We start from the raw sequence: 27,491 nt of genomic DNA on the forward strand, positions 1-27,491 counted from the left end.
GACGATACAAGAAACAACTAGAAGGCTTTGAATTAGATGACATCAAAGACATTAATAAAAAAAAAAGAAGAAGAAGGGACATATTGTAATCTTGGAAGTTAATCAGTATGTCTGGAAAATGCCTTTGTTGAAAATAAATAAATCTACCTATTCATCCTTTATAGGGGATTGTTGCACTGCTTACTAATGATTTGTTTACTACCTTTAAACAATTATAGTTCCTCTCTCTATCATCTCTGAGACCTTTGATGAATAGAAAGTTCCAAATAGAAATTATAAATGCCTTTACAGTCACTTTCAATACATTTTATGCATCTTTGCTGTATATATATATATTTTGTAAAAAAAAAAAAAAAAAAAAAAAAAGAGACTGACCCAAAACATTTGAAATGTAAAACAATTTGATTTTAGCTAACTTTCTCGGCAAGATTCCCTCCAAACTGTTACAAACTGACCTGGCCATAGAAGAAGAATAATGCTAATGCAATGCCAAGAAACAGTACATAATTAAGGTCTAATAAGCAACACATAAAAAGTGAAATTTTTATATTTTGTACTAATGTGGAAGGTGGTTGGGAAATGGGAACACAGGGAGCATCCCAAAATCCTCTTAGCTCTTCAAAACGGTTGTACAAGAATCCGGTCAACACTCTAGAGGTGTGACTGATCCAGCCGGGATTTGGCTAAAGGAAACCAGAGGGAGAAAGTGCACGAATGATATACACAGAGGCGGAACAAGCGAAACCAGACTATACAACAAGCCAAGAACACCTAGTTCATTTTCACCTCATGGGTCAGAGTGGTTTCATTTACACCTCGATGACCACCACACACACACACACACACACACACACACAATCCCTCCTACACACACTCCTCCAGCCACAGCTTGACTGCCTCCAGCACGCCATTTTAAGACATATCAGCAAGCTTGTTTCATCTTCTCACCTCACACTGGCACATACCCAAAAACACATTCATCTAGCATTAAATATTTAAGCTAATCAAAAGCTTTGACTCTCTCTATGGCATCTACTTCCGCATTCACTGCAGATGCTACGAACACAAATCCTCTTTAATTCAGGGTTGATCATGTGTCCTGCAATTGCTGATGGGAGATTACTGGTTTTATGCGTCGACTCGCTAAGGTCCTGAATTATAACACTTCTTTCAGCTTGACTGAAACATCCACACCCCTCGAGGGAAGCGGAACAAAAAATCTACCTTGTAATTTAATGCATGATGATAACAACAACATCAAGCATCTTGAATCTTCAAAAACAAAAAAATAATCAATTTTCAGCCCCACAACCATGCAAATATCATCCTGTCCCCTCCCTTCGTGTAGTAATTTCGGATTCATCTTATCTTAATTCTCAGCCACTTTCGCACAGAGGGCTGATCAATCATATTCAAATGTGACATTTACTTCCCGCAAATGTTCCTGGACTCCCCCAGGCTCTGGGACAAAAGTCATGTTTGAACTGCTGGAACGGAACAGGCCAGGCAGAGGGACGTGTTGGCGTCTCTCTTGTGGCCTGACCAGACACCCGCCGCTCGCCAATGTCTCATATCGCACAGTCCCGGCAAGTATGTGCGTGCGCACACACACACACACACTGCAGCTCTCTTCCTAACTCTGCCAGGAACTTTTTTTTTTTACATAAGATTTCTCAACTTTTCCTAGATTTTTAATTACATCTGACATATGTGAATGTCACAGATTTGGAGAGAATTATCTTATTCCCTTTATTAGACACTTCCACTTCAAAGCTAGAGAGTAGGCTATGGATGCCAGGCGAACCTAGCCCCGCCATAGGCTATACTATCAAAATGTCAATAATATATGCAATAGCTGTAGACAATACACTATTGTTCAAAAGTTTGGGGTCAGTTAGTTTAAAAAAAATTTTTATTAAAATATTTTATTCAGCAAGGATGCATTAAATTGATTAAAAGTGTCAGTAAAGACATTTGCAGTGTTGCATAAGATTTCAGGAGAAACATCCAAGACAAAGTTAAAACTAAAACATATCCCTGAAGTCCCTATGTCTCATGAGCAATCTCTGTGCAATATAATGTTAAAATACAATGTTAAAATGTTAACAACCAATGCCAATTAGCAATTTGAAAGCACACACACACACGGTTCACTATCTTTGTGAGGACTCTACGTAGACTTAATGGTTTTTATACTGTACAAACTGTACATTATGTCCCCTTATACTAACCCTACCCATCGCACAAAACTTTCAGCATTTTTACATTTAAAAAAAAAAACTCATTCTGTATGATTTATAAGCTTGTGTACCCATGGGGACCTCAATTTAGGTCCCCACAGTGACACGAGTTCCCGTGAGTATGCGTGGATTCAGGTTTAAGTCCCCACCGGGATAGAAACACATGTACACACACAAAAACCAATAAATAAATTGTACCATGGTATTTGAAATACAAACCTAAATACCATGGTATATTAATATGGTAATCATTGAGTGCCATGGTACAACCACAGTAGTTTTCTGTAAGGGTAAAAAAGCCAATCTGCCTGATTTAAATATCCAGTGTTCTAGAGTAATGAGTGTTAATGATTCAGCAAGGAATATAAGGTGACAGAGGGAGTAAACTAATGAATATTTCATGACACGGGGGGAACAGCGAAGCCACGGGTGGTGACAGCTGGGGGAAAAAAAGAATAGAAAACAAACAAACGATTCAAAGCACAAATTAGAAATAAGTGTCGCTGTCTGCACCTGGAAGCAAACTATAAAAATACACTACTCTCGTGATGTGTGTGTGTGTGCTACGTCTTCTCAGTCACATTAGACAGTCTAGTCATGGGTCACAATCAGCTTTGGCTTGTGGTCAGGAAGGCCATATGGCTGAGTGGGCAGTGGAGCGTCTAGAGGGAAACACACAAACACTGGCAGCGGTAAAGGCCAGCAATGTCAATACACACAGTATTCATACACACCTACTATCCAGTCAACCTTTCAGGTTTTCCATGTATCCGTCTGTGCCCTTTACCAGCAATGATCTTGGCTTAGGCCTGCAGGGTGCCCAAAAATGCCCTCAAGTCCAACAGCTGTGCAGCAGTCTCTGCGGATGCTGAGGGCACCTCTAACAATCTTGTGAACAGCATCCTTACAACTCAACAGACACTTTCAGTCAGAATAAGCATGATTATTGAATAACTACTAAACAACTTAATAATCATAAAGCCTTTCTGTAAATTTATATTAGTATGATTTATATTAGTATGAAATCTGATTCTGATTTCAGTACCTTTAATAGGAAAATTTTAAATAAGACAATAACATTTTTGATTTTAAGATTTATTTATTAAAATAAATAAATGCATAGTTAAATAAATTCTTTATAAATAAATAAACAAATGTATTAGATAGATAGAATTAAAAAAAAATGAATAGGTGAATAAATAAATGTACATTTATTTTATATAATATTTTTTATTTTAGTAACTTTCTTCAGTAAAAACAACAGTTTTGACTGGTAAATTTAAATAGGTGAAAAATTAAAATGTTTGATTTTAAGCTTTTATTTATTAAAATAAATAAACATATAAATACATAAATTAAATAAATAAATTCGTTATAAATAAATGAATAATCTATTTATATTTATTTAATTTAAATAAGTGAAAATTTAAAATGTTTGATTTTAAGGTTTTATTTATTAAAATAAATAAATATATAAATACATAGATTATTCATTTATTTATAACGAATTTATTTATTTATATTTATTTAATTTAAATAATCTATTTGTTTATTTAAGATTATATAAATTATTCATCAAGGAAGATCTGTTCAGACTGAAACACCTTCAAAGCTGTTCCATGATTGATTGATTGATTGGTTAATGGTTTTTAAATCTATACAGTGTAAAAATAACTTACAGATTATGGTCATTTTAATTTAGTGGTAGAACTCAATTTTGTTTAAGTACAGTGGCTTTAAGGCTTTCAATTATGCTGCTGACCAGATGTGTTTAGGGGCATTATTAGAAACACATTAAGGGCACATCCTTCAACAAGATCAAACGGGTAATTCACCGCTGCCAAGACTGGCTTTTATTAAAACTTTGCCGTCTATGCAGTACAAAGGAAATTTTAAAAAGTGCTACAGGACTAGAGAAAACAGAGAAAAAGGGCTATGATGCTCCCTTTTACCAAAAAGGTTTAGGAAAACTTCAACGCACATAATGCATTGGGATACAAAAATGCGGAAGTATGGTAGTTTTCTCTAAAGCACTGGAGCTCTCAAATACTTTTGCTGACAAATAAACAGGTAACACAGAAAAAGAGTACACATTTTCATTTAAATATACTACTGACATTGTGACAATTCTGGTTGCAAATCAGTGAAGTTAGCCTTTAAAAGTTCTATTTCTTGCTCCCGCATTATAAACTAAAAAAAGTGTGCAACAAATACAGTTGCTTCATTTATTTAGGGGGTAAATTCAGAGAAGAGCAGGCTAGACAAGTAGCTTGTGTAAATTCATCACACGTTCTGCTAATATGACACCCCTTCACCTGAAATACCAAACAGCTAATTAAGAAACCAGGCAACTGAGACAGTGAAAACACAGCGTGACACCCGGTTGTCAATTCTATCCGAACTAGATGCCAATAAAACACCCTGGAAGGGAATTTAATCTTAATTAAACTTTTCCTTATACATGCTCACATTTTGTGGACCTTTGTGTGGATTGAGGAAAGGCTGCAAAAAATATGTTGCATCTCTCCTGCAGCGTGACAATAGGAGATTATCAAACATGGAGCTTTTTTGTAAGCAAACAGTGGGAAGGTTTGGTTCATGTTGTCATCCTACTCTAATAATCTTTAGAGGATGCTTTTGAGCTGAAATGTCACCGTGGCATTTGGAAGAGCATTTCTCCTGGTCCAAGAAGTTCATGGTTGTTTGATTGTGGACTCTCGGCTTAATGCTGAAGGATGGAGAGGGACACAGAGATAGAGAGGCGGACACAGCTAGATAGACATAAATGTGTGGTACAATGCGAAAAGTATCAAAATTCTGATCAGAGCAAAAGTATTTGACATTCCAGGTGCTGATGTACCGACTATCAGACATTGCAATACATATTCCAGATGACAAGGCAGACAGTTGCGCACACGATCAAGAATATTGAGTAGTTTGAGGTGCGAGTTCATGACAAGCTGACAACAATCAAGCAGGAAACAGCAAACTTACATGCAACACCTTGTTTATGGAGGTTTTCAATGCAAGTTTTTTTTTTTTACACTTTTAAAAAGAGTACTTATGGAAATAATATACTTTAAAATAATTCGAAATGCAAACTGAATGTAATTTTCCAGACACTTAATTGCTATTAAGTGAAATTTTATTATAATTTAAATGTATATTAAATGCAATTTGGTGAACTTTAGGTTCATTTAAGTACATCTTGATATGTAATTTCATTTCATTTTGAAATATGGTTAAAGTGTACTGACAAGCATTTATAATAAACTAAAATGTACTTAAACGCAATTTCTGTTGAAGCTTGTGTGTTGTGTATTTAAAGGTGACGTAGTTACATTGTACTTACTCGAATAATACTGATTAATAGTTACGGTTAGGGTAAGTTACTTGCAATTATGCATACTTTACTTTTATTACTATAGTAAGTACATGTGGCCATGTGTAACTACGTCACCATAAAATAAAGTGTTATATATTTGTAATGATGGAGTTGCAATTTAATACATTTAAAATATATTAACTTTAGTTAAATGTAAAATTGAATAACATACTACAGTTAAATTTACAATCAACTCACATGTGCTTTAGCATGTTAATCAACACAAAGTAAAACTTTATATTAAGGTAAAACTTGACATTATTACAAAGTGCACTTACTTAAACATAGTCACAAGAGTGTACTCTCTTTCAATACAATTAAGCTCACTTCTTTTTCACAAGAGCACCCACATGTTGTTCCAAACCTGTATGACTTTCTTTCTTCTGTAGAACACATATATTTTGAAAGTAACAGATCCCAAACAACATTGTATAGAAAAATCCGCATCTCCTTTGTGTTCCACAGGGAATAGAAATTAATTTGGAATGACAATGCGTGTAAATGATCAATTTTAATTTCTAGGCAAACTAACCAATCAATTTTTATTCCAAGTTGACTTTAATGTGCACCGTCAAAAATACGGTATCAACGTTTTTGGTTTTACAGACTTAACTTCAATGTTACAGTAATAAACCGTAATTCATTATCTGATATAATGATAATTTACCAACTTATTGAAGTATTAATATCTGTTTTGTACCATTGCAATACACTGACAACCAACAACCATCACAACAGTGATGAGAGTCACATGATAAATCAAAGCTCATCACAAGCAACTCTTCCACGAGAAAGTTAAAACTATTATATTGAAGCTGCACAGTGTTATTCACACAAACATTAAACACCATCATGGTAACACACATGAAATTTTAAAAATGCTATAAACATTAATTTAACAACATTAAATGTAACATAAAACCCTAATGTACATAACTTATTAGAAAATAACTAAGAAAACTAAGAAGAAACATAGTTATTTCAACAAAAATAAATCAAATGTGAAGTGTCATGCAGGGAATTGTGGGAATGTCAATTTACGGTTTTTCACTGTAAATTATAAAATGAGTTGTTCTTTTCACTTTCAAAAACTGTAAATTTAACAGTATTTTACAGTAAAATTACATTAAATGTACCGTTAGATCTATCACAGTTATTTACCGTATATAGTAAGGAAACTTTCTGTTAACCAATTAACAGTTTTTCACTGTAGCATTTTTACAGTCTTTTACCGTTAAAATTACGATCATTTTTTACAGTGTGATGTCGTATGTTATAAAATACTCAATTGAAATATTCTGACAGTTCAGGAGTTAGCCTTAAATCATTTGAGGTACTTTTAGACCCCATTTACACCTGGTATTAAAATGAAATCTGTATCCAGATAAGTTATCCGGATAATAAGTGTTCTGATCTTACCGATTCCATTTACACCTGGCCACATAAATGTGCTTTTGCAAAACGGATATAAATCCGAACTTCAACTCCCGCGCTATATGCAGATTTAAAGGGGTCATATAATGGTGCATGCACTTTTTCAAGTTGATTGTACTGAAATGTGTGTTGGCAGTGCCTGTACACGACCATCATATAATGATAAAAATCCATCCAGTGTTTTTGTTTTTATCTCCTTATATGTTTTCCCCTGTCTCAAATCGAGCCGTTCGACCGTGTGACGTCACACGCTCGGAAGCCCCTCCCGCGATTGTTGATTGACAGGAGCGTTTCAACACAGACCCGCCCTCGCTCATGAGGGAGCTGTCAATCATAGTCTGCGCGGACCGGAGCGGTCATTGTTGATATGCTGGAGCACTGTCTATGAGCAGAATGGCGTCTAAGCGATTGTGGTGTTCTGTTCTTGGGTGTAATAACGAACACAGTCATTTTGATGTTCCTAAATCCGAACCGCTGAAGACGCAGTGGCTGAGTTTGTTTTCGAAGGGAATATTCCCCACGAGCAACGTCAATGCTCTCATGTTTGCGCGAATCATTTCTCACCAGACTGCTTTATAAACGAGGGTCATAAAGCTGGTTTTGCTAAGAAGCTGATAAAGGATCAGTACCAGCTATTCGTGTTCCTGCTGAACCTCTAGAACAACTGAAGTGAGTGTAACGTTTTATTAACCTTTATATTTATATCTTTGCAAATCGCTTGCACGCTTCACGATGAATGACTGAGTCTAAGGTTTACACTCAGGGTACATTACCGCATGTTTTCTATGTACGACGTTCTCAATATAATTCATAATCCCACGTGCCACGTTTATAATGAACAAGGCGTTATGGTTATTGTGTAACAAACGTGTACGCACAGAACAGAGAGGCGGAGTCAGCAAAGCTCATGATCATTTAAAGGCATATGCACTAAAACGGCGTGCTGAAAACAGAGCTGTTTTTGACCAGGTAAAATAACTGTTTTCTTACAATACTAATGAGAATTTTTAATTAAAGTATATTAAAAACTTTTAATTTAGACCCTAAAGAATCATATTAGCTTGTACAAAAATGGCATTATATGACCCCTTTAATGGATTGCACGCCACCGAAAGCAACAGATGTGAGCTGCATTTTATTGATCATCAGCTCATTTCAAAATCAAAGACAGTAATAAGAGAGAGTGGCAACAGCCCTGGTAAGATAATTTCGTTTCTTTACTTGAACATGGTTGTGTGTTAAGCGTCTGTGACTTACTTTCACTTTTATTTGCGATGTTTGCTGATGAATACGCTCAGCTGCTCATCTGCGGTAATGCGTGTTGCAGTAGCGTCGTCATATCTGACATGAAATATAGCCTATATAACACTCTCACACGTTTATTTTTTTAGCATTTTTGGGAGGAGTAAAATATACATATGTGGTTTCAACAACCAGATTGCGTTTACACCTAGTAAAGATCCGAAGTTCCGAACACAATGCGAGCCAGACTACCTCCAGATGTGGTCAGGCAGATCCGATCACAACGTATTTACACCTTGCATTTTTATTATCCGGATAACTTATCTGGATACAGATCGCATTTTAATACCAGGTGTAAATGGGGTCTTAGAACTACTTCACATAGTTCAGATGTAACTTTGGCTGAAGTTGCAACAGTTGTTCTAGTTAGTCAAATGTCACCTGTGCACTGGATTTCCCAAATAGTGCCACAGATTCTTGAATTGGACTGTCTGTCAGCCACTATTCATCCAGTTCAGATAATGAACTTTCGCCCAAGAGTCAGTTTATCTAGGTTATCTTGCAAAAGTTTCCTGGATATTTCACCATTCGTTTTTCCTTCTGTTTTAACAAGACACCTAGTCCCAGATAATGAAAAGCCACCCCACAGCATGATGCTAACTCCGCCATATTTCACAGTAAGTAGTGTTTTCTGAGGTGTTAGATTTGCGCCACACTCATTTTTTGGCAAAAGAAGTTTGGCTAATCCAACCATGTTTTTTTCCCCCACATTGCAACTGGGTCACTATTATGCTACTTGATCATTTACATTTTAACACAGTGCCTATAGTGGAACATCTAATAATAATAATTTATGCATTCGTTTGACTTTTTTTCTGTTCTTTAGTCTTTATTTTCACAGTTCGCAACTTGAATAATGAAGCCTTAATTAGGAGGGTTCAATCTTGAATATGTGCTCGTTACTTTAAAGATTCCCATTATAATCGGGAATATAACTGGAACGAGCCAATTTAACAGCAAGCGTATCCTCATTATGGCTTCGGCAACACTAAGACAAAACAACATAGTTCAGCGATTTATTATTACTAAGAACATTTTGAACATAAACAATGACATATTCAAATAATTAATTATGATTTTCAGTGCGTATGACTAAAGCTTTCCCAGAAAACAAAACATCAACTAATGAGTGAATTATAATTACCAAAATACTGAACTGCAGTGGAGAGATAATATTGTCAAAAAGTACTAAACAATTGCCCTTAATACCATGTGTTTTAGATTTGATCTGGATCAATGAACTACCGTTGTGTCTCGAGAAGAAATCAATTAGCAGGACTGAGGTTAGGAAAAGACCAAGTCATAATGAGCATGTAGTGTTATCTCAGCACAGGTAACCTAAACCTCCTGGATCAATACAGACCAGCAGGAGAGCAGGGAAGCAAGCAGCAGCAGAGTCTTAAAAAGATGCTGTTTCTCCTGTGTACTCACGTAAGAGAAAATGAAAGGCTGAGACTGACCAAATATTGATCCCATTCATTCAATCATGATGTCCAGACAGACACTTTCTGCCATCTCTTGCCCTTCCTGCCTTAGATGAGGACTATTGAAGTTCTGCGTGACGTGTGTGTGTTATACGATTGATGTGAAAGCTTGTTCTCTATGCTGTCAGGATGTCTGACGGTTGTGTGATGATTCCCGGAAGTGTTAAACTCAGGTCAGCGTATCAGAAACGGTTGTTAATGGGTTGTCTGCATCAAATGACAAAATGAGCTTGAATTGACATGGAACAAGTCACGCATGTCTAGTGAGGACGCGTGTGGTGAGGTTTTTTTGGAAACATTTTTGAAGATAATATAACATATTTAAAGTAAAACAATTCCTTGGGTCCATCCTCCAACGCAAAATTTATAGGATTTTTTAAACTTGGCAAAAATGTATACATTTACTCAAAAAAAATGATTTTCTATTGAGCAAATTAAACAATTTGTCATGATTTATTATCATCATCATTGTTATTATGCTGTAAATAATCAGACAATTTACATTTGCAAACATTTTTCAGTTTACTAAATCCATTTGCATTGGTATGAATAATTTTAATTGCCCATAATTGTACAGAAATACAGATCCTGAACATTAATTTTTCCATTTTTTAATTTAAACTAAAAAAAATAATTTGAATGTTAAAATATAGTTATGCATTTAAATCTTTGAAAAAAATTCTCCGACATTTTTAATTGTATCTATAGTACGCATAACATGAAATCATACAACACTGCAACAAATATGTTCAATAAGGTTTCATTTAATTGCATGGAACAGTTCAGACAGTTAGTCTTATAGGTTTGTTTAAATCCATAAACTCTAAGCTTAAGAACAGTAATAATGATGCTTGCCTTAGCAAGTAACTGTGACCAAAAAGCATGCACGATTCTGTTAAATCAAGGGTGAAGAATGATATATTCTGGTCACGCGATACCAAAATCTTACTTTATTGTGCACATTATAAAACACAAAGAAAGCAGAACAAGGTTCCCACTTGAACGACCTCTCCAGAAATGGGTCTGGTTGCCATAGGGATTCCCTTATACTGTCCCAGTCAGAATTAGAAGCGTCTCTGTGCAATCTGCCCACGAACAAGAGAGGACCAACCTTCCGTCTCACATCACCAACTGCCTTCAAATTACTCATTCTTACTGTACGCAAAGTTCAATCATCTGCAGCCCACACAAGCTACGGACAGACGGCCTCTGCCATGGATTATTCATGATGAGAAATATTTGCCTTTTGTTGAAGTAAAAAGAGAGGGCTGTTTAAAATGGAAATTCGCTTCTAAAAGATATATTTAAAAGTGACTGTGATGCATCAAGAGAGCAGAACGAATGTTGGCTCTAGAAAAAACTCTGTTTGGCAGGCTCCTAGGTGTCGATTAGGGTCGGGTCTCTCGTGATTTGATGCCTATGCAATGTATGGTGATATACTGTGTAAATTGGGTTATGTAACGAAAACAAAGGCACGTTGGATCTGAATCTCGGGTTTTATTCAAAAGAGTTGTGGCTGTCTGCGATGCTTGATGAGATCAAAAAGAACGTTTTTTCCTCCTTACTTGCTGAACACGACAGCATATTGTAGAAGACTTTGATAGAGAAACAGACCATGCAACAAGCAGCTAAGTGCATTACTGTTTGTTTTTATATTTTTTAGCTGCAAACATGCTGCCAGAGTGCTTTAGCTAAGGACTTTAATCAGGAAAGATGATTTTTATTTTATTTACTTATACACTTTCAGAAAAAGCGGTCAGGAGGAGACCAGAAGAAATTCCCCCCTTCCATATATAAAGTGTGTTTTGAGTGCCAAGAGAAGCGCTATATAAATGTAACAAATTATTATTATATACTACTGTACAAAAGTTTGGGGTCAACACTAATAATATGACAAATACTAATACTAAATCAATATTTTTATTCAGCAAGGATTCATTACAGTGATCATAAGTGTCAGTAAAGACATTTATAATGCTACAAAAGTTTTTTTTATTTCAAATAAATGCCGCTTTCTTTGAGGTTTCTATTCATTAAATAATCCTGAATAAAAATGCATCACAGTTTCTACAAAAATATTAAGCAGCACAACTGTTTTCAACATTGATAATAATATCTGAAGGATCATGTGACACTGAAGACTGGAGTAATGGCTGCTGAAATATAAAGCTGAATTTCAGCAGCCATTACTCCAGTGTTACATCCCAAGAAAAAAAAAATACTTTTTTAAAAAAACATTAAAATGCTTTTTTTTTTTTTTTTTTTAAACTTAAATTGTGATATTGCAAAAAAAAAAAGAAAAAAGAAAAAGAAAAATGCAGCATAAAAGACTTGCCAACCCCAAACTTTTGAATAGTAGAGTATACTTTGCACATCCCTAATATAGAAATGATTTAACTCTAATCTGTAGCCCACCTTTCTGGAAAAATCCATATCTCAATTCTCACATTCTCAATTCTGAGACATCACGCACAAGCCAAATCCTCCATAATCCCACAGCTAACTTCTTGGTGCACTCATTCAAGACAAACAACATTGTATAAGGAAGCGCACGTTAATAATTGATAATTCAGACATGTAATACAATCTTAAATACAATCTCAGTTTTTCTTGAAAGTCTATCACACTGCATCAATAGATCTTCTTGAGGCAACTACAAATTAAGTGCTTCACATTAAAGACCACAAACATCTACTAGAATAATGCTAAAGATGTTTTAAATAATCTGAAGCTTGGTCTTAGCCCATACTTACTAAAACAATTTCCAAACAGATGGAATAATTTAATATAATGATGATCCCTAGTGGTTGAGATAATGGATTTCAGCATTTAACTCCAATTGGTCTACACAAATGTTCTTCAGACTTTCTTAAGCCTATAACTGCAAGTTGATGGTATCAAGATTTCTATAAGCGACAGAAAGTAAACATGCATGAAAAAGGCAAGGGGAAGGACTCAAACAGGAGGAGATAAGCAATCTAGCAGCTGAGCAGACAGATCTAAAGGCTGAAGGAGCATGAGTCTGTTGGCTGCGTTCACACTGAGGCTGCATCAGGGCAGATGGTGGGGAGAGTTGAGGATGCGCGCACACACACACACGCTCACACACACACACGCACACGCGCGCACACAGTATGGAGAAAATGTGATGGCCATCAAAATTGCCTCTGAAAACACTTAGAACACCTTGACAACACCTTAGCAACGAGCCAGTGATTAGGCAAGCACAACACACATTTTTTTCAAATTGAAAAAATAAATAATTGTTTAGTTTACAAAATCTGGCGTTTAGGGGTATCGGGAAATGACTCAAACTTGTATTGCCCATTTGAGCACCACATTCATTTAGAGTTCATTTCGGGAGTTCGAAACAGCTCTCCAAAGCCAAATTTCGGGAAAGGTTTGCTCCGACTTGCAAACACTTTCAAACTACCATTGGTCCATTGCGATTACATAATAGGATTGTGTGCTCTGAAGCTCCGCCTTCCTTGACGTGGTAATCTTCTCTGGTTCATTTGTTCTGTTCAGTCCGTCGAAGTCAGAGCGAATAAAAAAGTCAGAGATGCTTTATCTGTAATTCTAAACGAAAGCGACACAGAGACTATTTTTTCATGTTTAATACTGTACAGCTGCTTGCTTTACAGCAATTCATTCTATAAGGTGCAATATAAATAAGCGTGAAGTGACGACTCAAACTGGAGCTGGTGCAAACACATGCACATCGGTTTGATCGGATGCTTTCTTAACTTCTGTTTTCTCACCGTTGTCATTTTTGTTGTGTGTTTATTTTGTTATTGAGAAGAAAGCGTGCAGCACATATTTACATATTCATCTAAATATGCTGCTCTCAGCAGCGTGGTTGCAGTTGGGATATTTGCTAACAGTATATCGCTGCAAAGGTATTTCAAACATCTTTTTACCCCTAATCAAAGAACGATAAAGAACTTTTGAGTGTGCATCTTTAATCTGAGATCAGCTTTCCCTTCAACAGCAAACCTTTCTGTTAGGGGTGCACGATTCAGAAAATGTCACGATTCGATTCGATACCGATTTTTTGTCTCAAGATTCGATTCAAAATCGATTTTCGATTCAAAAACGATTCTCGATTCAAAAAACGATTCACAGTATATAAATGTAGTTTACTTTTTCCATGTGATTGATTGCAGTAGACACAATTTAAAAGAAAAAAAACCACAACAAATTAAATGTAGTTTGATATTACTTTATATGTTTTCATACAAAAATAAAAACTTTTGCAACTAATAAGTGCAAAGTGCCAAGCTTTGGCCAGCTTTCAAATACATTTAATTCAAGTTTAAAATAAAACTTAAATAAAAAGCTTTTACATTTAGCTTTAAAGTGCTGTAGTCAGATCAAACAATGTGGTTTAAAGACTACTTCAGCTACCAGCTGACTGTTGAAATGTGAACTCGACTGGGCACATTGAACTTCCTAAAAATATATACTAATGTCATAGAACCCTTGCAGAATTATTTTAAAAAGCCACCGCTACTGGTAACATCTATGGTTAGATTGATTTGTTTAGATCCAGTGAAGTCGATCATAGGCGTAATTTGCGGGTATCTCCAGTTAACTAGCAGAGCATTCATTTAGTTCGCTATTAAATAAGAGATCTGTTGTTTTTGAAATCAAGCTGCGCGCTCGTGTCCGCTGCTATCAGTGTCATGGATACAGTGTTCTCTGTGGCTCGCGCAGTCTTCACTCGGACACGCGCTTCAATCTATCGCCGTTGTGGAGACTCCGGTGCAATCACAAAATAAAATGCACACAAACGTGATGAACATATTGGGTTTTGATGAGAGAGAGAGAAAAAACTATACGAGTGCGGTTTAGAACCCGTAACCTCTGACACGCTTGGCAAAAGATCTACAGAACTCAAACATAAGATCTGCGGATCGATGCATTTATTTACGGGTTGAGCAGAGAGGCTGCAGTTTGACCAGCGTGCGGCAAGAACTTGCAATGTAACTGTTTATCAGACCGGCCCTCGCGGCCTCGAAACACTACCGGACCACCGGTAAAAGTCCCGACTCACCCGATTCCCACTCCGCCCGTGCATGCCATTAAAAAAATATATATGAATCGATTTTTGGAATTCTATGAATCGATTCTGATTCGGTAAAGATTGAATCGCGATTCAAATGTGAATCGATTTTTTTGCACACCCCTACTTTCTGTCCTTATGCACCATCTCTCCATTTACCTCCTACCCAATTCGCAGTCCTGCAACTCTCATTTGTTGCTGTCTTTGCCCTCATCCCCTGCAATTCTCTCTTTTTGTCCTTAATTGCTATGATTAAATCTACTGCTTAATAATTACTGTCTCCATCCCTCTAGATAGTCCAAAAACACTAACAAACTCGGCGTTCATTCCCTCACAACCTCTATGCGGCAATACACCACTCATGTCGAAGTTACTGCACAAACACAGCATTCAAGTGAAGTTGTAAAGCTTTGAATTTTAGAGAGCAGGCATTTGGTGAATGATGAAGAAGAGGAATTTACCTTGATGTAGTAGTTCAGCTGTGGATAGACCCTCTGTACCCCCAGGAAAATAGAGAGAGGGGTTCGGTGAGGGAAGGAGGCCGTGACGACATGTGTAACCTCTGGGAAAGAGAAAACCCGAAAACCGTGCTTCTCGTACAGCTGCTGCTGGCCCTCATTGGGCCTGTCCTCACCTTCACTCAGAATACTGCCCACAGCATAGCGACACTTCTGTGCTGGAACCTACAACACACATTTCGTAAAGTAGAACCAGTGTGAATATTGAAATCTTGTGAAAGGTTTTTATTTCATCAATGAAGACAATAATGAAAAAGAAAATAGAAGCACTGCAAGATGTACAGTAAATAATACAATATTGCAGAAGAAGAAACTATTTCAAATAATCTTGTCATAGTCAAGCATTTAAAATTAAATGCATTGTTAGCAGGATATAGCCCACTCATACAAGATTAAAAAAAGAAAAGAAATTAATACATTTATTCACCAAGGATGCATGAAATTGATCAAAATTGACAGTAAATGTAGGGTTAAGAAAAAAATATTGAGAAGCACAACTGTTTTCAACATTGATAATAAGAAGGAATGTTTCTGGATCACCAAATCAGCATATTATGATTTCTGAAGGATCATGTGACGCTGAAGACTGGAGTAATGATGCTGAAAATTCAGCTTTGCATCATAGGAATAAATTACATTTTCAAATATATTCAAATAGAAAACAGTTATTTTAAATTATAATAATATTTCACAATTTTTACTGTATTTTTGATCAAATAAATGCATCCTTGGTGAGCTTAAGAAACCTTTTCAAATAACATTAGCAATAAAGCAGGCTTATATCAAAGACAATAAACACTTCTCTTGCCAACAAACACTGATCTTCCCAAACAGCATATCCACAAAAAAACTTTCCCAACCCCATTAAAACCCATCAACTGCCTGCAGTAATCAGCAAAAAGAGCCATACACCTCTCACAAGGCTTATCTTATGCAACAAATAAGCAGGAAAAACTCTTGCTTGCGCAGTTGTGTTCAAAGACAACGGGGAACGTGTCCATGATTCAGTGAGTCACAGAGGAAAAGCTAGCTTAATGAGAATAAACAAAGCCACGGCTGAAAAAGCATATAAATACGGGATTAGATGGAGTTGCATGAGCAGGTGGCATTGTGTGGCGAAAAAACAACAACGAAGCTATAGTTTGATAAGATGGTGCATAGTGTTTGGCAGCTTCGAGACCAGTGTGGACGGATGCACAACAGTCACTTTTCATGCACGCCTCTTGCTTTTACCAACTGAAGGCATATACGCTTGCAAATGAGGGCACCGGGGAAATTTGAGATGGATTGTTTGACCCAGGTTCAGGTCCCTCGAGGATTCGGAGGGAAGAGGGCTAGCTCACTGAAGACAGACTGTGACAGATGAAGGTCTGTTTAGAAAAGAGGCTGCAACAGTTCCCAGAACATCCCTCTTTTCATTTGGAGGAAAGTGTTCATTCCTCTTGTAGTCTTCTGGGTCACTTCCGGCCTCCTGCCGAGCCTTCCAGGAATAAATTGCACTGCCAGTCAGATAAAACATCAGTCAGAAAAGCAGATAACCAGATCAATTAAACTGGTTTTAGTTTTCTTTTATGTGTGCAATCGTTCTACAGCCCAACTCTTCGTAATTCTTTAAGTAGTCTACTCACAGCAGGAGCGTTCTGCGGCCCAGGTCTGCGGGAGGTCTTGTTTCCTGGTGCGCTCCCAGCAGGTGTTGCTCACGGGGAGTGTGTTTTAACAGACTGGCCTGTCACTAAGCCTCCATTTACTCAAAGGCTTTGACACAGATTGTGACTAAGTCTCTCCCAACACGGCATTAGATTATAAATAAATGAGACCACAACAACAAAAACTCTGAATTGCCAGAGACCATGTTCTGTCAACAGTTTTGTCAAAGTTTCTTTTTTTAAATGATGTCAAATATTGCAGGGGAGCAGAAACAACGATTCATTAGTGCATGTTATTCCAAAACATAAAAAAAAAACAATCTTAGGGCTGTCAAATAGATTAGTTGCGGTTAATCGCATCTAACATAAAAGTTTGTGTTTATATAATGTGTGTAGATTTATATGAATGAATGAATGAGGCATTTATATAGCGCTTTCATATGTACTACTGTACACCCAAAACGCTTTACAATCATATCAGGGGGTCTCTCCTCAACCAGCACCAGTGTGCAGCATCCACTTGGATGATGCGACGGCAGCCACAGTACAACGGCGCCAGTGCGCTCACCACACACCAGCTATAGTTGGAGAGGAGAGAGAGTGATAGAGCCAATTCAGTGGATGGGGATTATTAGGAGGCCATGATTGGCAGAGGCCAATGGGTGGAATGTGGACAGGACACCGGGGTTACACCCCTACTCTTTACGAGAAGTGCCATGGGATTTTTAATGACCACAGAGAGTCAGGGCCTCTGTTTAACGTCTCATCCGAAGGACGGTATGTCTGTGTGTGTGTGTTTGTGTTTACACACACACATATATGTATGGATACAGTGTATATAGTATACACATACACACACAAATATATAACATATATAAACACAAACTTTTGTTACCTGCGATTAATCGCGATTAATTGATTTGACAGCACTAAATTTTTTTATAATTTAATCCCGACGGCCCTACATTATTTTTCATTGAGTATCTTGTTTCGTTCCTTTGAAGGCAAAATGGTGATGGGCTTGTGGAGTCAAACCAGCAACCAAATGACTTTTAGGCTTCACTGAGCCTTAACCACTACATCATATACCACACATTACAATAAACTACCAATCAAAATACCAGTAAGTCATACTACAAAAATCACACGTTCCTGCCGACAACTGGAAAAGCTCATACAGACTAATTGGATTTAGAGTTGCAATGTGGGTACAGGAAGGAGGGTTAACCGTAGGGTGGCATGTTTAGTCCCGACTGAGGTAAACATCTGAAAAGAAAGCTTGTAGACATTGAAATATGGCGAGAAAAGATAATTCAAGACACTGAACTGACAGGACGACAGAAGTACTGATGAGCATATGTAACTGTCAGCGTAGCGGTTCTGTTTTACTTTTGTCGTTTTACTTGTCAAGCAGCAGTCAAATCCATTTCAGGCAAATGTGCGAAATGTCACTGAGGTTATACGGCGTTGCAGCAGTCCTCTGGGAAAATGACTCCAAAATACCTCGGAAAGGCAGACTCATTTATTCATCACTTCAGACGCACTTTAAAAAGCCCTCGCTGTCACTGCCGCTATCCGCATCTTCACAGTGGACTGCCTTTTCATGTTCCTGCCATCCTCAGACAGCCAGGATGCTGTGAAAATACTAATAGTTTTGATGGCGAGAGCCAGTTGGAATTCTGTTACAAGACGTCTGTTGACAACAGGATGCTTAAGTTCCTTACTGAAAATGGCAGTCTGTTGACATTATCTTTTCTGTCACTAGTCAGATTTAATCAGGAGTGATGAATCGTTAAGATGATCACAATAAGCTATCAAGCTCATCAAATAATTCACAGTTGTCAATAACAGAAAGCGCTCAGTTAGGGCCCTTCTTTGACATGAGTTAAAGGCATCTCGGCATCTTTCTGTTACAAGCCAGAATATAAAATTAGCTTTCAATCAAGTTAACTTCCTGGTGTCACAGACAGAACACCGGTTTATTTGCAAGCTACAAAGCATGAAGTATGTACCTCACGGGTGATTTTAAAATACAAACTTTTCAGTAACAGTAAGGCACACTGTCAGAAAAATGTGTAAAACAATGGTACCTTTAGCTTGCCATTGGGAATGTACCCTCAAAGACACACTTTGTACCTTACCTACTCCTAAAGGGTGCAAATTAATACCTAATGGTACTCTTGAAGGGATAGTTCACCTACAAATTGAGTAATCTATCATGTCGTTCTAAAAACATCATGATCTCACTGGATTCTTTTTGTCCATAATGAAAAGCAATGGTGTCCAATGTTGTTTAAAACCACAATTACTTTCAAAATATCTTCTTTTTTTTTGTTCCACAGAGGGACTAAAGTCATACAGGTAGTGAACCAGTGTTATTTTAGTATTATTTATATACTATCATATTAATAATTTTAATTATTTATTTTCAAATTTTCAGTTTTCATTTCCATTTTCCATTTGTCAACTTAAATTTATTTATTCAATTAGTTGACAAGGCAACATTTAATTTTCGTTTTTTGAAAAATGTTTTTAATATAATAATGTTATAATGACATGAAGGTGAGCAAATGATGACAGAATTTTTTTGGGGGGGCTGAACTAACCCTTTAAGCTGCTCATATGCACTCTTAAGTGGTACATAAGGTAAAAAGACTCCTCCTAAATGTAACATTTTTGGACAATTTCTCTGACATGTCATAACATTTTGCCTTGATATTACAGACCCCTTAGTTAGTCCATTCACATCACAGAACCATCGTAAATCCCTCCACTTGTGCTATGGAATGAGCAATACTAGCACCAGCATACACGCATACTTCAAAAATCCAGCAGAAATATAGGCCTACTCAAATTACAACAACACCTACTCTAATAAAAGCCTTCGACACAAGCATCTGGTGCACCTATTTTTTCTTCTCATCTTTTTGACTGACTCTCAAAAAGCAGACGTGAAGAACAGAGAAAGAGCAAACCCTAAAACTCTCCGTCACTTAGGGACTGGAATGCCTTTCATGGCCCTTCACAAAATCTGGCATGTGAAGAAGTCTCCCCGGCTCTTCTTATCCATGGCAACCATCTTCAGACCCACGGGCTTCCACTTCCACCGCATTGTTTGGCCTGATGAGAGGAAGTTCCCAAAAGCTCTCTTCTTTCTATCAGCAGCCTTTAGGAGCTTTTGACCCCCGGGGTTTATTAGCACCCCAGGCTCCTCTCTCAACGAGTTGAGATCATTATGCCAATTAGCTGAACTGGATCAGAACTTGGCCATGGCTGTATGCGTAGAGCTTTGGACAGTTGCTAAATGGGGACTTGGGTAAAGAAAAAAACAGTCTGTCAGTGACAATGAGGCTTTGAAAGTAAGGCCGAGCTGTCACTCAAGAGTCCGACTCCATTCCAGTAGGGCTTTCTGGTGGGAGGTTGAGTACACATTAACGCTATGAAAACGGATTTGACCGGTTGAGAAGGAGGTGGGCAGGAGGTGTGAGAAATGTGATGCAAGTTCTGCATCAAGAAGGTCTTGTGCACAAACAGGAAAACCAAGAGAAATTCTTTGCCAAACGAGCCAAGAAATAATTCCAGCAACACCGTCAACCTACACACACTGAGCAGGATGGTGGGTTTCTGCACTGAAACGATGGTTATTTACTGAACCTCCATTTGCAACGGCTCCAGTTGAGTTTTTTTTTTTTTGCAAGATAAATGCATACATAAATAGATAAATATAAATACATTCCCAAATCCCAAATAAGACACACTGCTGCAAACTTTGTGAGACAACTTGAAAAGTGATCATTTAACCCAGAGGGTCACTGGAGCCACTGAAGGTCAGATGAAAAGTCACAGAAGCCGTGGTGTGAGCTCATTTATATTCCCTAAAAGTGTAAGGGCATTAAGGTCAAGTGAAGTAGGTAGGTATAGGGCAGCAACTCTGACACATTTTACCTTTTCTGCTTTCCTCTTTATGACATTCTGAGGTAAAGGTCCCTGCTCTGAGCTTTTCCTCTTAATTCAAACCATACACCCTAGACCGCTTCGATCGGCTACTTCTGCATGTCTACATCCACATTCTCTACTATTTGTACCGAACGGAATCTGAACACAAACAACCGAAGACTGACGACAAACAACTTCAGAATTTAGCTACGTGAATAAACCAACACAGTCTCAGGAAAGTGCGTATTTATACCACGAATGTCATTTCTCGTGCCATTTATACGCCACAAATGTTTGTTTTTTTGCGTGCATATGCTACGCACTGAAAACCCCTTGGGTAGGTTTAGGGGGGAGGGGGTGGGGAGTGCGTGCGTGCGTATTACACGCCATAAAGTGCGTATCATACCTATGGTATCATATGCACGGGAAAACTGCGTATCATATAGACGCAAAAACTATTTTTGGCGTATAAATGGCACGAGAAATAACATTCGTTGTATAGATCCGCACTCATAATAGACGCAACATAAGCTAAACTCATCTCCTGAATAAACTGTTCTGACTTGTATTCAGCATTGAAACACCATTGGGAGTTGGAACTACTGTATATTTACAACTTTTGAGGTGATTTTTTTTCTTGGAACAAGAAAGAATTTTGAATTAATGTGGTCTTTCCCAAGCAATTAAAAAGAATGGCAAACTTTTAAGCTTGACCTGGAACTTTCAATCTTTAAAAGAAGAAATGGCAGATTCATGAATAAATCATTCATTTGAGTCAGATCTTGACAATGAATCAGCTGATTTGATTGATAAAACTGGTCTGGGATTCGTTCACGAGTCAAACTGATCTGGTGGGGTCAGTTTATAATCAGAGCGTCCTAATTCCTTGTACTTGCATGGAAAAGAGAGAATACATTAGCCTATTAAAAATGTAGTTTTTGTGAAATAAAGCCTCACAGGTTTGGAACTGCATGAAGGTAAATAATTAATGAAAAAGGGTTTTTTCTATTCCTTTAATGTTACCACTTTTTTCTTTGGTATAAGAATATCTCTGCTTCAAATAAATGTAAAATGTAATCAGTCAAAACAGGTTTTATAATGTAATAGCCATGACTAATTCTCTGGCTTTAGTAACTAATGATGCATTTAAATTTAACACAGCGAGATACAAATTAAAAATGTGTGTACAGCAGGCTAATTAGGAAATGTAATGCCATTCATCATGATTATATATGATAAAAAGAATGATACGCGATAAGAGCAACACAATAACAGGTAAACTAATTATATCAGAATATCAGAACATACATTACAAACATATTCCACCCCCCACATGGCCAACTGCGTAATAAACATTAGAGCACAACATGACTATATATCAACACCTCCATCTAGTGGTGTATGAGGACCAACATCTCCAAATGGTCAGAAATTATACCTTTCTATAACCAATGCACATTAAAATAGCTATAAATTAATACAACTGAATAGAACAAATAACAGAACAGAAACTTAGTGTGCATAAATTCTCTAATAAAAAGCTCTCTTGTGAGACCTTTGTAAGAGACTAGACTACTTGAAGGGAAATGTTATGGATTACACGGTCAAACAAACAAACTAAACAGCAAATTTAAATGCAATGGATTCACTAAACTAATTGAACTAATTTACTTTCATGAGGGAATTAAAGGTTAATGCATGTGTAATGTATTGGATGTGCTGAGGCTGAGCTCTGCATACTGAGTGTTCAGTAAACAGGAAACAGCCAGGGTTGCTCTGAAGCCACAACTCAGACTATAATTGTGTTATTTACACATGACGTTATATATTAGTCAAATATAATGAGAATGATGATGGCTGTGGGAACTAGAAGTTGATTCTATATATATCAACTTCTAATTCCCCCAGCCATCATCATTCTCATTATATTTCATATATTACATTGTGTGTGTGTGTGTGTGTGTGTGTGTGTGTGTGTGTGTGTGTGTGTGTGTGTGTGTGTGTGTGTGTGTGTGTGTGTGTGTGTGTGTGTGTGTGTGTGTGTGTGTGTGTGTGTACTTGTACAACTATCTTTGTGAGGACCAGTTTGAGTTTTAGACCATTGGAGTGAGGACAAAGAGAGTAAAGTGAGGACATTTTGTCCTCACTTTCTGAGACCCCTTTAAAGGCCTGTTTGAGGGTCAAGACTTGGTTTTAGGGATAAGGTTATAATTAGGTTAAGGGTAGGTTTAGGGTAAGGGTTCGGGTTAAGCACTTAGTTGTGATGAGTAAGGTTAGGGTAAGCGGCTAGAGATTGCATTGTGTCAATGAATGTCCTCATAAAGATAGATGTACAAGAGTGTGTGTGTGTGTGTGTGTGTGTGTGTGTTCGTACAGTACCGGTCAAAAGTTTAGAAACATCACTATTTTTAATGTTTTGAAAGAAGTCTCTCATTCTCATCAAGGCTACATTTATTTGATCAGAAATACAGAAAAAAAACTGTAATATTGTGAAATATTATTACAATTTAAAATAATGGTTTTCTATTTTAACATACTTGATCCTTCACATGATCCTTCAGAAATCATTCTAATGCTGATTTATTATCAATGTTGTGCTGCTTAATTTTTTTTATAACCTGTGATAATTTTTTTTATGATTCTTTGATGAAAAAAAAGAAGAAAAAAAGAACAGCATTTATTTAAAATATATTTTTTGTAACAATATACACTACCGTTCAAATGTTTGGGGTCAATAATATATTTTCGTTCTCTTTTGAAAGAAATTAATACTTTAATTCAGCAAGGATGTGATAACAAGTGATAGTAACAATTTATTTTGTTAGAAAACATTACTATTTTAAATAAATGCTGTTCTTTTTAACTTTTTATTCATCAATTAATCCTGAAAAAAGTATCACAGGTTCCAAAAAAATATTAAGCAGCACAACTGTTTTCAACATAGACAATAACTGAGTATCAAATCAACATATTAGAATGATTTCTGAAGGATCATGTGACACTGAAGACTGGAGAAATGATGCTGAAAATTCAGCTTTGCATAACAGAAATAAATTATATTTTAAAGTATATTAAAATAGAAAACTTGTAATAATATTTCAAAAAATTAATGTTTTTTTCGGTATTTTTTATCAAACAAATGCAGACTTGACGAGCATAAGAGACTACTTTTAAAAACATTAAACATAGTAATGTTTCCAAGTTTTTGACTAGTACTGTACACACACACACACACACACACACACACACACATATGTATACATATGTAATGCACATTTATAAATGGAAAAAAAGTGAATCTTTTTAACATCTCTTGAATCAGTTACAGGCTGTAATCACTGAAATAGTACCATTAATAATTCCAGATATAATACAATACTGCTAATGCAGGAATATAATAGTGTCTTAAAATAAAGGGTCCCCATCAAGGTACACTATAGGCCTCATTCATTCTACAGTCTACTCACCTTCTTTGGATCATCATAGAAGATCCCAATGCACGACAGCTTGGGTCCAATGCTGCGGCTCTCTTTGAACAGGGACCCACAGTTTTTATAAGGTCCCACTTTGTATTTATAGGCTATAGTGATGCTCCTGATAGGGGGTAAACCAGTCCTGATATGGATTTCAGAGGTCAGTCCCGAGTACAAAATGTAACATACAGCTATGAGAAAAAGAACTAGAGAGATGAAGCCTATGACACTCGAAATCTGCCATTCCCACATGTCAGCTGAACGCTGTATTGTGAGGTTAAAGTGTGAATAATAACCGAGAGCTGCTTTTAACGAGTATAACAGACTCTCAGGTTCATTCATTCAGCAAACCATCCGTACTATGTGGGTTTTACTAAGCGACTGCATTGGTTAAAAGTGAAATGGACTCAGATTAAAGGATTTATGACTAGAAATCAAAACTTAGTTGAAGATGGCATACAAGCCACTCAAAAGCGCAGATTCACTTCCTTAAACCATAAACACAGAGAAGTCGCGCTCGAGCTTCCTGGACGCAACCATCTTTGTTATACGGGTGGGAGATATTTACTACCGCCTAAATGGAAGAAAGTCTCATGTCTATTTTCTAAACATTTATAACACATTTTTTGTATCTGTCATTCACAATTTAATACAGAAAGGTGTTCTAAATGGTTCAATGGTTTCACTCTCATATTTATACCGATGGGATGATGATTTGGTTTGAACTGGCTTTTATTTAATTAACCTTTGGGCTGTCCTTTGTTTATATTATGCTTTTTTATGTTTCTCGTTTTTAAAAATGCACAGAAGAGAATAAACACGGACTTGTGATGCTCCATTCGCGAACGAATCGTTATTTATAGTAGGATTATTTTAATGAACCGATCGAATCGGTTCACAAAACCGGACTATACTAAATTATTGGTTCACTCGGGCTGAATCACTCTCAACGGTCTCGAGACTCACCGGCTTATTGAACCGAACCTTCTCACAAGTTCGATTCTTAAAGGAACCGAGATCTGATTAGTCATTGTTTGACAGAAGGTGGCAGTGTTTCGCGACTGGGTTTCACTTACCTCTTGAAAGCTACGAGACAGCTTTCATTTCCTTGAATTGCACATACGCTGTTCCCTCCCTATGGTTCCCTCCCCTTAGACTCAAGGTTCAACTCAAGGTTCGTTGATAAAACAAGCAGCATTTTACACTTCAAACTAAAGAGTAAACAGCATGGCAGGGACCGTGAAGAAGCTTTGTGATCTGTCCGCCAAACTTTTGTCAGGGGAGCTCCTGAATTTTTCGTCTCTCAAAGGTAAAGTTGTGCTCATTGAAAATGTGGCGTCGCTTTGAGGCACAACGGTCAGGGATTACACCCAGATGAACGAGCTCCACAGCCGCTATGCTGACCAGGGGCTGGTGATTCTGGGCGCTCCCTGCAACCAGTTCGGACATCAGGTGACACTTCGAACAGTTTTGGGTCATTCATCGGTTGTTTAGGCTAACGTTAACGTTACTCATTTTTGAATGCACTCTGTGATGAGTTGAAAGAGAAATGCTATTTATTAAACGTTATATATACATTTTATTTTATATATATATTAGTTAAAATATTATTATTTTAAAATAGAATTTAATTATCGATACACTACACTGATTATGTGTAGTAAATATTTGTAATAAATACTTTCAAATAAATTATATATATATATATATTAGTTTATTACAGGTTTTTAATATCTTAAAAAAAAATATATATATATATATATATATAATTTTGTTCTAGGATGTCTGTACATCTGGAAAGCTTTCAGCGGTTTGCTTTGATATTGCTTTGATAAAAAAAATATTATGTGCTGACCTCTATATCGCTATCAGTGAAGCTTTGTTTTGATGACAATGACAATGGACAACCTGCATTGTTAACTGATTTCATGCTAATATGCCATTATCTGCTTTATTGCATAACATATGGTGCAATTTTTATTGCTTAACAGGAGAACTGCAAGAATGATGAAATCCTGCTGTCTCTGAAGTACGTCCGGCCGGGAAATGGCTTCGAGCCCAAATTTCAGCTTTTGGAGAAGATGGAAGTGAACGGTGAGAACGCCCACCCTCTATTTGTGTTCCTGAAGGGGAAGCTCCCTCATCCCAGTGATGACGCTGTGTCCCTGATGGGTGATCCCAAATCGATCCTCTGGAGTCCCGTGAGCAGGAATGACATCTCCTGGAACTTTGAGAAGTTTCTCATCGGCCCGGACGGGGAACCGTTCAAGCGCTACAGCAGAAGGTTCCTCACCAGCGACATCGAAGCAGATATCAAAGAGCTTCTCAAGAGGACCAAGTAAACCTGGAAGGCGGCCTCCTCGTGTTTGGCCACGCAAGATAGACCGTCCATTCCATATCTCATGTAGCCATTGCTTCTTAAATAAGATTGTTGTTTGATATATGCCGACTGTGCAGACATGATTAAAGTGCGACTGTTTTTTCGACTGTTTACTTAATGAAGATGCTTCCTAAACCTTTCTGAGGGAAGTTTCTGATGTAACTGTAAATGTTTATTATAATAGTTGTATTTTATCCATGAACTGCACAGCTTGGGTTTTATCTTTCAACTTTTAACTCAAAATAAAAAAATAAAATAAAAATCCCATTGTTCCTTAATTCACTGAAACAATAAAAAAAAAAAAAAAACGGAAGCAGTTCATATGACAAACCTCAGCCTTACATTTTCACTTCCACATTTTTCTTTCATTTTGAGTCATGCACAAGATAATATTCCCCTCGGTGCTTTTTTTAAAAAGTTCAGTGCTATGAGTGTTATAATGCCCAATTAATTCTCTACCTAAATAAAATTGGGTTTAATGATGATCAGCATAAAACTGAATCCAGTTTAGATTGCCTAATGTCAGCATTACCAAGCATAAACACTGAAAATAACTACACACAGTGCAATGCTGAAATATTGTCATATCATGCTTATGTGGAATCTAGACATTCACCTAATCAGAATG

General features: G+C 36.9%; 2 protein-coding genes across 2 annotated transcripts in view; one reads left to right on the forward strand and one right to left on the reverse strand.

Annotated features, from left to right (window-relative positions):
• The window catches only part of LOC130083526 (testis-expressed protein 264 homolog), a 44,330-nt gene extending 19,358 nt beyond the window's left edge, over positions 1–24,972 (reverse strand). The window contains exons 1-2 of the mRNA XM_056248600.1: positions 24,478–24,972; positions 15,372–15,593 (exon numbers count right to left, since the gene is read on the reverse strand). Of these exons, the coding sequence (XP_056104575.1) occupies positions 15,372–15,593; positions 24,478–24,825 (570 nt within the window). The 5' untranslated portion in view covers positions 24,826–24,972. The remainder of the gene's footprint in view (positions 1–15,371; positions 15,594–24,477) is intronic.
• Positions 24,973–25,631: 659 nt separating this feature from the next.
• gpx1a (glutathione peroxidase 1a) lies at positions 25,632–27,125 on the forward strand. The gene is made up of 2 exons (XM_056248602.1): positions 25,632–25,935; positions 26,475–27,125. The coding sequence occupies exons 1-2, from the start codon at positions 25,711–25,713 to the stop codon at positions 26,823–26,825; spliced, it is 576 nt and encodes a 191-aa protein (XP_056104577.1). The 5' UTR covers positions 25,632–25,710; the 3' UTR covers positions 26,826–27,125.
• Positions 27,126–27,491: the final 366 nt, after the last annotated feature.

The sequence above is a fragment of the Rhinichthys klamathensis genome, unplaced genomic scaffold, assembly GCF_029890125.1.
Source record: "Rhinichthys klamathensis goyatoka isolate OS25496 unplaced genomic scaffold, OSU_Roscu_1.1 h1tg000056l_1, whole genome shotgun sequence".
Classification (NCBI taxonomy): domain Eukaryota; kingdom Metazoa; phylum Chordata; class Actinopteri; order Cypriniformes; family Leuciscidae; genus Rhinichthys; species Rhinichthys klamathensis.